The sequence below is a fragment of the Salmo salar genome, unplaced genomic scaffold (assembly GCF_905237065.1).
Source record: "Salmo salar unplaced genomic scaffold, Ssal_v3.1, whole genome shotgun sequence".
Taxonomy (NCBI): Eukaryota; Metazoa; Chordata; class Actinopteri; order Salmoniformes; family Salmonidae; genus Salmo; species Salmo salar.
Genome location: NW_025548285.1, coordinates 85,760 through 97,432, shown reverse-complemented (window position 1 = coordinate 97,432; position 11,673 = coordinate 85,760). Strand labels below are relative to the sequence as shown.

Below are 11,673 nucleotides of genomic sequence, written 5' to 3'. Positions count from 1 at the left end.
TATATACTAGTTCTATATGCATTTCTATGATGGGAGCATTCTTTTCTGGTCTACGCCAAAGGTGGTACATGAGGTGAAGGCCATGGGCAGGAGAAGTTTTGGCTCGGCCATGTCCATGGGGGAAATAGCCACCAGCTCTCTGGGAAGCCTGAGCTCAGTGGATATGAACACCCCTGCGGAGCTCCGTGACTACTTGGATGTTGGGACCCCGGTAAAGTCGCGTGACAGCCCACCCAGGCCTGCTCCCCCCCCTACCAAGCCCAGGAGCAAACTGCCTCGGCCTACAAGGTTCCTTAGCCTGCAAAAGGCTGACACCGGCTCAGGTCAGTCCCTCTCATGTACTCACACTAATTGAAATTAGACAGGGAGATGAAGCTAGGTAGACTGATAGTAGGAAGGGAAGGGACACAAATGGCTTTAGCCCAGGGCTAAGACATTTTTCCACACTTGCTTTGCCTGTTGCACAGTGAGATAACCTTTGCTCAAGGCGAATTAGACCCTGCTTCTGAGCAGGGTGAGCACCAAAAAATGTGTGCTAAATTTAAAATGATATCATAATGAACTAAGATGTTCTAGTGTTAAAAGCTACAAACAGATATGGAAATGAGTAAATGCATAAATACATACATACAGTTCACAGAGAGATAGATGTCTGCTGTCAACCCATAGACAAGAAGGCAGCCAGTGAGCCAAAGGGCCAAATAAAGAAAAGTCAGGACCAGGCCAGATTGCAGCCCCTGTCCAACCCAGAGCAGGCCCTGACTAAGACCTTCAAGCTGCTCCACTCTGCCTCTGATGACTGGTGAGCATTCACTGTAGACAAGACCAATGGAGCTAGGCTAAAGGAAGCACAGTGTAGTGTCCTTGGAAATGTAGATTTGAGCTACAGAGCGTAGAAACTTCTGAAATTAAGAGACCAGAGTCCTAATTGATGAACATCTTTATAATGTTTTTGGAAAATGTTGTGGAAATTGCTTACGTTTCTTTCACTGACTTGCAGGGAGAAGAAGATCGAGGGCTTGACCTCTCTCCGTGTGATTGCTCAGAACCACATGGACATACTGATGCCTAAACTCCATGATATCTGCCTTGCCATTATAAATGAGGTAGCTCTATTCATTCACTGCCCTATTCATTCATCTGCACAAATCTGCTACATTTGGAGAACAAGTCAAATGATTGTGTCATGTTTCTGATGTTCGTGGGTTGTACTGCTCAACATTAATAGCTGGTCCTGTGCGTGTTATTATGATTCAGGTGAAGAACCTGCGCTCTGCAGTGTCCTGTGCTGCCATGGCCACACTGGGTGACATGTACGTTCACCTCCAGAGGGCCATGGACAGTGAGGTGGAGGGGACGGCACGCGTGCTGCTGCACAAAGCCAGCGAGGCCAACAACTTCATCCGGCAGGCCGCCAACTTTGCCCTGGGTCACATGGTGCAGAGCTGCACCCCTACCCGTGTCATGAATGCCCTGCTGGTCGGTGGGCTGAGGTAAAGAGGGAGAGGGGTCAATTAACACTCACTAAGGGGTAGATCCGGACTTCCACAAATGTTCACTTTGTCTCACATTGAAAGGTTGACTCGAATGGAAGTTAGGATTCACTCCAAACTGACCTGATGTGACAATGCAATAGATAATTGATATGTAGTGAACTTTCTGGTGCAAAATGGTCACTGCTCGCTTAAGTATACCACTCATTAGATTAGATTCAACTTTATTGTCATTGAACAAGTACAACGAAATGCAGTTAGTATCTGACCAGAAGTGCAAATAAAAGAGTGCAGAAAATGTAGTAAAAAGTAAAATAACTAAGTACGTTATTAAGTGGGATGTATAAATGTGCAATGAAGGCAAATGGCAAGTCTAAATGTGCAATGAAGGCAAATTGAAAGTGCAAGGAGGCATGCAACTGAAATGCAGGGAGAGCAGCAATGATTTTTCATTGAAGGGTCCCTGATGCGCTGGAGGTCTCCGATGGCAGAGAGCTGGGCACCAGTGATGTGGTGGGTGGTTTTCACCACCCGTTGCAGGGCCTTCCGGTCAGCCACGGAGCACCCGCCAAACCACACTGTGGCGCAGTTAGTCAGATTGCTCTCGACCGTGCAGTGGTAAAAGTTCACCAGGATCTTGGGAGACAGGCAGGCCTTCTTCAGCCTCCTCAAAAAGTACAGGCGCTGCTGCGCCTTCTTGACTAGGGTTGAGGTGTTGCGGGTCCAGGAGAGGTCATCGGAGATGTAGACACCCAGGAATTTGAAGCTGGGCACACGCTCCACTTCAGTGCCATCAATGAGAACTGGGGCGTGGCTGCGGCTTTTAGACTTCCTGTTAATCCACTATGAGCTCCTTGGTTTTCTTTGCATTGAGGGCCAGGTTGTTGTCAGCGCACCATGCAGCCAGGTGCTTGACCTCCTCCCTGTAGGCTGGCTCGTCATTGTCACTGATCAGACCTACCACCGTGGTTTCGTCTGCGAACTTGACGATGGTGTTGATACCGTGTACAGAAACTCAGTCGTAGGTGAAGAGGGAGTACAGGAAGAGGCTCGGCACACCAGTGTTCAGGTTCAGGGTTGAGGTGGTGAAGTCGTCTAACCTGACAGACTGGGGTCTGTTGGTCAGGAAGTCCAAAGTCCAGTTACAGAGAGAGGGGCTGATCCCTAGGTCATGGAGTTTGGTGACCAGCCTAGAGGGAATGACCGTATTGAATGCTGAGCTAAAGTCTATGAACAGCATTCTCACATAGGTGTTGGTTTTGTCATGGAAGAGTGTAAAGCTGTGAAGATGGCGTCCTCTGCAGACCTGTTCGGTCGGTAGGCAAACTGGTGGGGATCCAGTGTTGGAGGGAGGCAGGAGTGAAGGTAGGCCAAAACCAGTCTTTCGAAGCACTTCATGATCGTGGGGGTGAGTGCAACAGGTCGGAGGTCATTCGGGCTTGATGCGGTCGACTGCTGCGGCACTGGCACAATGGTTGCGGTCTTGAAGCACGTAGGAACAACCGCCTGGGCCAGTGACAGATTGAAAATTTGTATTAGGGCCAGGACAGTACCAGTATTGCAATATATTTTCAATGGCAAAAATGAAAACGCATAGCAGATCTCACTCTTTGGTCCTTTAAAAACCTGCTGTATGTAAAATATTGTCTGATACAGCTTGGAAAATAAATAAATATTACTCAGGATGACAACATAATGATATTTGTTTCCAACATTACGTCTGTTTTCCTAAAGAACTTTTATCCACTTCGTGTTTTGGATACTGGTATCGTCCCGGACCTAATTTGCAGTGGATGTGTATCATCTCTACACGAGAACATTTGTTAACACTTTATATGAAAGTGATGCTCCAGAGCAGGGCCGGCTCTAGCCTCTTTAGCCTCTTGGGGAGATTTGGTTGGGAGGCCCCCCCACCAAGCGGGTTCCCAACAATTATGGCTTGACTGCGGAGAGAAACATGTGCATATTAAAGTTAATTTCCTGTCATTCGACACTACAGTAAATGGTGACCCCGATGTGATATATCTTACAGATACTTTGGACTAAATTTGAGTTTATTCTATTCTATTATTCTATTGGGGCAGCAGGTAGCCTAGTGGTTAGCGGTTTGGACTTGTAACTGAAAGATTGCAAGATCGAATCCCCGAGCTGACAAGGTAAAAATCTGTTGTTCTGCCCCTGAACAAGGTAGTTAACCCACTGTTCCTAGGCCATCATTTAAAATAAGAATTTGTTCTTAACTGACTTAACTGACTAGTTAAAAAAAGTTAAAATTAACATATATAACGAACATGTGGCCTATGTGATGGCGAATATGCAAGCAATCTACATTTTTGAATTATGGTAATCGACTCGTATTAATGATTTGATCAAAAAAGGCAAACGTTCTCACATTTGATTCGAATAGGGATGAAATTCTTTAGTACTGGCAATATACACTGAGTATACCAAACATAGGGGGTGCGGGGGGTCTGGTGAACATGTCAGGGTTCTATGGCCGCAGACAGAACAGCAGAAACGGGGTCAGCAGCACGACCAGATGGACTAGGGACGGGGACATTCAGGAGTCGTCAGGCCAGATGGTCCTGAGGCATGGTCCTAGGGCTCAGGTCCTCCGAGAGGAGAGAGAGAGAGAAAGATGAGAGAATTAGAGGGAGCATATATAACATCACACAGGACACCAGAAAAGACAGGAGAATTACACCGGATATAACAGAATGACCCTAGCCCCCGTTCAAAGGCACTTAAATATTGTCTTGCCCATTCACCCTCTGAATGGCACACATACACAATCCATGTCCATATTGTCTCAAAACTTAAAAATCCTTATTAAACCTGTCACCTCCCCTTCATTTATACTGATTGAAGTGGATTTATGAACATTTGAACATCTAGGCCATGTGCTGTTATAATCTCCACCCGGCACAGCCAGAAGAGGACTGGCCACCCCTCATAGCCTGGTTCCTCTCTAGGTTTCTTCCTAGGTTTTGGCCTTTCTAGGGAGTTTTTCCTAGCCACCATGCTTCTACACCTGCATTGCTTGCTGTTTGGGGTTTTAGGCTGGGTTTCTGTACACACTTTGAGATATCAGCTGATGTAAAAGGGCTATATACATTTGATTGATTTAACTGTACCTGGTCAGTCTTCATGAAAGAGAAGGTGTTCTTAATGTTTTTATACTCATCTATTACAACATAAAAAATAAAAAATTTTCTAAAGCTTGCTGCGCTTTTACTCGGGGAAAAAATAGCCAAGCAACTACTATACCCAGAGGAAATAACACATAAGCAATTAACAAACTTCACATTTGAAAAAATATCAAGGTCATTTCTACATGTCGAGATTTGTTAGAACAGAGCACAAATAGGCTCCAAAGCGATAAGTCTGACTGAGATACAGATAGCTGCACAGTCAGTCCCACTTAGGGTGTGGCCATGCCAGAGTATGTGAGCAGAGTGAGGAGTGGAGCTTGCCCTATTTGACTGGATCGTGGAGCAAGTTTCCCAGAGGCTGGGGCTTCGGCTTTCTCGCCCCCTTCAATTTCGCTCCAGTAGTGCTCCAGTAGCACTCATTTTACAAGCTCAAGGCATGCCCGGCCCAGCATGCATTTGTAGTCTACTTGTGTGCTGCTATAGCACCTTGCTTTAGCTACTGTCATCTAATATTCTAAATATCTTCATAAAGAAGCTGATAAAACACACAGGTGAAAAATCAAGGTGACTTACAAAGATGAGGACCAAGAGCAAGAGACGGAGTGTGGTTATGTAGTGTCCACAACTAAAGAATGAAAAGACAGGTATCCCGAAAGCATGTACTTACTACGCGTACATGCTAACAGAAAGGAACGAGGTGGGTAGCTAGCTAAGTGTGTCATTTTAGCACATTATTTATGAACAAAAATAATCTCTAAAAATTCTTAATTTTCCTTCTATTATCTATACATTAGGCCATCATTGAGGGCATGTTAACTCTATTACGTCTTTCAAGGAGCGTTCTGTTTTCATAGAGATATTTCAACTAAAATCCTTTAGGCCTACCTACAGAACAAAATAAAATAACTATGCATCCCTGCCCAGCCTGGCATTAGTGGCCCAAACGGTGTTTAGCATCCCAAGTGGCTCTGCAAGAGCTGAGAGCGTATTCTCTGCGGCTGGCCTGCTCTCCAGGCACAATCACATGAGCCTGAAGCTACAGACTCTGGCCAAACTCATGTTTCTAAAAATAAATTCAAAGGCACTGTAGACTGAGCCTAATGAGGCATTTTTCATTTAATTTGTATTTAATTCCAAGTAAGTCAATCAGCATGTATGTGCAATTTATAGACTATAACGATTTAATACAACAAAATGTTGTGTAAATGCTGAGCTTACACGGAACCCAAACTGGCTGCGCGTGTGCGCCATAGTGTTGACAGTACCAAAATAAAACAACTAATTTACAAAAAACACTGCAGCACAAACAAGTTACAACGTGAAATCGCCTCTATCCCATTCAGACCTTAGAGGACCAAACTACATCTCCCATAATGCAACGCCCGCACCAGCTCAGCTAACCGTCTGCATCACAGAAAGGCATGCTAGCTAGCTAGCAACAGCAGCACTTTTAGCACTCTGTAAACTATATTAATAACAACAATAAAACTCTGAACGTTACATGTTTCTAAAGTCTCACATTCCCTTATAACAATATCTACAGCATTAACCTTGGGATGTTTTATTTATTTCACGTTATGGACTTCTGCAAAGGAGTAATCTGCAAGACACACCTTTCTCAGTGTTTCTCGGACTGAGGAGAACGGCAGCTACGGATAGTACCAGGGTGTTAGTAGGTGAAGCAAGCACCCAGATGAAATAAAATATATTTAATGAAACAAAACCCGAAGATGTTAACATCATTCAGCTACTGTAACTGCCCACCTAACATCAACAGGCAGCACCAGTAGCGCAACAATTAAAAATGGACACCAAAAGTAAAGTTCCTGGCGATCAAAGTGATCTGACTCCCCCTTCTGTCTGAACTTGGAATATTCCTGTTCGCGGGCTTTGGCCCTGAACCTGGTTGTTCTGTTCTGCGTTGTGTACTATTCTAATAATTTGAAGTTTGATGGAATAACCATTTTAATTCTACTACAAATACATTTCATATTAGGCTACATGTCTGACTCCTGACCTATTTAGAGTGTTTATATGCTGTTTAATACGACATGTAGCCTATTTGAAATTATGAGTGCTTCTTACAGTCACCTTTTCCTGTTGTTTACTTAAATACTTCATTCAAATCATATGGTTTGGTTTCAATATTTCAAAACCAAATGGTAGGTTATACGCCACAGCTTTCAGCCAATCAGCATTCAGGGCTCGAACCACCGGGTTTATAATTTCAATTATCTCGCCAACCCCCTCGTTACCACTCTGGGTAGCAGAGTTTCAGTTGTGTTTACATCTGTAGGTCTGATATCTGATTGGAAGTTCACTTTTATAGTAGCATATTGGTTAACAACTCACATTGTTTTATTTTAACACCTCAGAGGCTTTTAAGAGTCTTAGATTCATTGTCTCTCTCTTTTTCTTTGTTCCTGACCTGCGCTAGTGAGATACGCTCTCTCTCTCTCCACCCCAGCGACTCTTGGGGCATGGCCTTTCAGGCTATGACTTCTCTCCCTCTCTGATCATGCATAAGGTATTGCATTGTAATGTTTGTTAATGCCTTGTATATGATTTCATAATGTTAAATACCTTTCCACTCTCAGTCCAATTCTTGCTAGTCAATGTCAACTCATTGCCTAATGCTTGCTTGCATATTTTAAGTATCTTTATAGCGTAAATGTATAAATAGTTATATATCAAATACTACCACACTACAAAGTCAATCAATTTAATATACACCATCACAAATATTCACATGTTTTCATTTAGGCAGGTCTTAAGAAACATTATGATATTAAACCTCTACGGGATCAGTGTCCCCCCCCGCGGGACTGTTGAGCTAATGTAGGCAAATGTGATTAGCATGAGGTTGTAAGTAACAAAAACATTTCCCAGGACAGATATGGGCAGAAAGCTTAAATTCTTGTTAATTTAACTGCACTGTCCAATTTACAGTAGGTATTACAGTGAAAGAATATCAATCTATTTGTTTGAGAAGAGTGCACAATGTATTGATAAACCAATTAGGCACATTTGGGCAGTCTTGATACAACATTTTGAACAGATATACAATGGTTCATTGGATCAGTCTAAGACTTTGCACTGACACTGCTGCCATCTAGTGACCAAAATCGAAATTGCGCCTGGGCTGGAATATAAATACATTTATAAATATGTATATTTATTTATAGGCAATGAGTTGACATTGACTAGCAAGAAGGTATTTAACATTATGAAATCATATACAAGGCACTATGATCAAATACCTTATTAATTATCTGATAAATCATGAACAAATCGTTTAAAATAGCGTTTATAAATGTGTAAATAACTATTTATAGATTTCTCATTGACATTTACAAATGTAGGAATAATGATTAATAAATGGTAATTGAACTCTTCACAAAGAGTTTATAAATGGTATATTAAGGGACTTTAATATATAGTCTTACTGAACATTTTGATCCATCGATGAGACTTCATCAATACAATCCATTATCATTCGTCTCCTAACTCATGTATCTCTATGACATGTAACTGATGTGCTCTGTTTTTCCTTCCTCAGCCACCGTAACGCTGCGGTGAGGAGCTGCACTGCTCAGCACCTGGAGAGACTGGCTGAGGTCATGGGGATGGCTCGTCTCCTGTCGGGGAAGAAAGACCTCACTGACCGTTTCTTGATTGCCGTCAGTAAACTGGCTGTGGACCCTGCACAGGAAGTCAGGTGGGATGTTCCTCCTGTAAAGTAGCTTGCTTAAACATAATGGCCGGCCTTAATTTAGGCCGTGATTCAATCCATGGCTCGCTATAGCACTAGATCGCCGACAATGCAGCTTGTAAAGGTAATTTACTCTTGAGTCGACATCTGCAGCATTTACCACGAATACAAATTGAAATTGCCTTTAAAAGCCACATTGTCGGCTGTCTACAGCATCTATGCTAAAGGGTGTCATGGATTGAATTGCGGATTTTAGGTATTCCAAAACAACCACAGGTTCTCTTGGAGGGGAATAGTAATTGAAAACAAATAGGAAAAATTATAAACGCAAATAAGTGCTACGTGGCATAGGAAAATCCAAGTCCAGGCACTCATGTGGGTTTGAAAGTTAAAAAGCCAAAAGCTTAGCCGAAGCCAAAGGATGTTCTTCTCCCATCGCCAACTAGCGACCTCCTGTGGTGACCAATGCACGCTGACACGGTCGCCAGGTGTATGGTGTTTTCTCCGACACATTGGTGCAGCTGGCTTCCAGGTTAAGCGGGCTTTGTGTCAAGAAGTAGTACGGCTTGGCTGGGTTGTGTTTCGCAGGACGCACGGCTCTCGACCCTCTTGCAAATTCGACCTAATGTATGTCTTATTTTGATGGGATAATTTTTCTCAGGTTGCCATCGTTTGACTACTGTTTTTAATCACAGACAGGAGAAATTATTTGATATGTTGCACGTTTAAGATGATATTAATATCTTTGTCCACAGGCATCATGGTCGCAATATCTTGAGAAACGTGGCCACCAATGGCGACTTTGCTAAAATGTGGGACAAATTCGCTCCGAGGAAAGAGCGAGAATCCTTGAGGGAGGTCATCTCAAAGGTTAACCTCAAAGAAAGGTACATTCTCTCTGGATGATTAGAAGAAGTATGACAAATGAGCTGATATGATTACAGAACTCCAATCCCACTGGGCACAGACATCAGTTCAATGTCTAGTTTTGATTTAAATTTGGGAAATCAACTAATGTGAAATTAACCAAAAATGTTGGTTAAAAGTTGGGTGAAAAAAATCCAATTGTGTTTTCCACATTGATTCACTTTCATCACAGATTTTTTTGTTGTTGTTGAAATGAGGTGGAAACAACGTTTATTCAACCAGTTTTGGCCCAATGGGATAAATTTAATATACTGTAAGATTATATCTTTCTGTCTTTTCTCTTTTTCAACAGGAATATCTGAATAATCCCCAACTTGACTATATGTTTGTATCTAAATATTTGCACATTTCCCAACTTGACTATTATCCCCTCCAGTCCACAAACTCTAATATTTTTGCTCATTCTAAGAAATTTGACACTATCATCCAAACCCCCATGTAAATGCATCTTTAAGCTGCATCGACTCCCTGTCCAAGTCCTGAATTCACTATAAGGCAATATGAACCACATTCAAAGCACTAAATTACCTTTCCTCGAAGCTCCTATCTGATCTACCAGCTCAATAGTGGTCTACTGAAACCATACTCACCATCTCAGGGGTGCTCAGATCATCAACCACTGACCTCCACACCATCCTCAAAACCAGCAGTCCTCTTTTGGAGGCAGATTGGTCAGTGCTCCTGTATGGCACCAACATTGTGGATTTTCATCCAATGCTTCTGGACTATGAGAACATTCTTTGGACAATAAAATTAGGTAAAATGGAAGCTGGCTACAGTCTCAGTTTTATCCTCCAAGACAGTGTGAGGATGTGTAACAACAATACCTGTAGTTTAATTTCATGATCAGGGCCAGATTACCGAATGGGCACGCAGGGCACCTGCCCTGTGGGCCCCGACCTCCAGGGAATATCATCATAACATCCAAAACTAAAAGTATAGTGGATGTATATTACAGTACGTGGACGTTTTACAATTCGTGAGCTCGTTTCATAATTTGTAGCCATGTTTAATATAAATTTGTGCTCATTTTGTAGAAATTCGTGAGCATTTAAAAACATTTAGTGGGGATGTTTTATATCAATTTGCTTACTGGTGCTCTTCCATGCCGTCTCGAGGAGGGGTGCGTCACTTGAGTGGGTTGAGTCACTGACGTGATCCTCCTGTCTGGGTTGGTGCCCCCCTTGGGTTGTGCCTTGGCGGAGATCTTTGTGGGCTATACTCGGCCCTGTCTCAGGATGGTAAGTTGGTGGTTGAAGTAATCCCTCTAGTGGTGTGGGGGCTGTGCTTTGGCAAAGTGGGTAGGGTTATATCCTGCCTGTTTGGCCCTGTCCGGGGGTATCGTCGGATGGGGCCACAGTGTCTCCCGACCTCTCCTGTCTCAGCCTCCAGTATTTATGCTGCAGTAGTTTATGTGTCGGGGAGCTAGGGTCAGTCTGTTATATCTGGAGTATTTCTCCTGTCTTATCCGGTGTCCTGTGTGAATTTAAGTATGCTCTCTCTAATTCTTTCTTTCTTTCTCTCTCTCTCTTTCTTTCTCTTTCTTTCTCTCTCTCTCTCTCTCTTTCTCTCTCTCTCTTTCTCTCTTTCGCTCTCTCTCTTTCTCCCTCTTTCTCTCTTTCTCTCTTTCTCTCTCTCTCTCTCTCTCTCTTTCTCTCTCTCTTTTCTCTCTCTCTCTCTCTTTCTCTCTCCTTTCTCTTTCTCTCTCTCTCTCTCTCTCTCTCTCTCTTTCTCTCTCTCTCGGAGGACCTGAGCCCTAGGACCATGCCTCAGGACTACCTTGCCTTATGACTCCTTTCTGTCCCCAGTCCACCTGGCTGTGCTGCTGCTCCAGTTTCAACTGTTCTGCCTGCGGCTATGGAACCCTGATCTGTTCACCGGACGTGCTACCTGTCCCAGACCTGCTGTTTTCAAATCTCCAGAGACAGCAGGAGCGGTAGAGATACTCTGAATGATCGGCTATGAAAAGCCAACTGACATTTACTCCTGAGGTTCTGACCTGTTGCACCCTCGACAACCACTGTGATTATTATTATTTGACCCTGCTGGTCATCTTTGAACATCTTGGCCATGTTCTGTTATAATCTCCACCCGGCACAGCCAGAAGAGGACTGGCCACCCCTCATAGCCTGGTTCCTCTCTAGGTTTCTTCCTAGGTTCTGGCCTTTCTAGGGAGTTGTTCCTAGCCACCGTGCTTCTACACCTGCATTGCTTGCTGTTTGGGGTTTTAGGCTGGGTTTCTGTACAGCGCTTTGAGATATCAGCTGATGTAAGAAGGGCTTTATAAATAAATTTGATTTGAAATTTGATTTGATATATGCTCCTAAAAACAAATGAGGAGATGGAAGATACAGGACTTGAAGCGCATCCAGTGTCACAAATAGAACCA

General features: G+C 43.3%; 1 protein-coding gene across 3 annotated transcripts; it reads left to right on the top strand.

Moving 5' to 3' along the window:
• The first annotated feature begins 1,046 nt into the window (after window positions 1–1,046).
• On the top strand, window positions 1,047–11,070 carry LOC123723789 (TOG array regulator of axonemal microtubules protein 1). 3 transcript variants are annotated; one of them, XM_045712163.1, is made up of 5 exons: window positions 1,047–1,106; window positions 1,258–1,493; window positions 8,205–8,363; window positions 9,113–9,244; window positions 11,031–11,070. In XM_045712163.1, the coding sequence occupies exons 1-5, from the start codon at window positions 1,053–1,055 to the stop codon at window positions 11,035–11,037; spliced, it is 588 nt and encodes a 195-aa protein (XP_045568119.1). In that variant the 5' UTR covers window positions 1,047–1,052; the 3' UTR covers window positions 11,038–11,070. The 3 variants fall into 3 exon arrangements, with proteins under 3 accessions (XP_045568119.1, XP_045568118.1, XP_045568117.1); XM_045712162.1 differs by lacking the exon at window positions 11,031–11,070 and adding an exon at window positions 9,577–10,052; XM_045712161.1 differs by lacking the exon at window positions 11,031–11,070 and having other exon boundaries at window positions 9,113–9,356.
• Window positions 11,071–11,673: the final 603 nt, after the last annotated feature.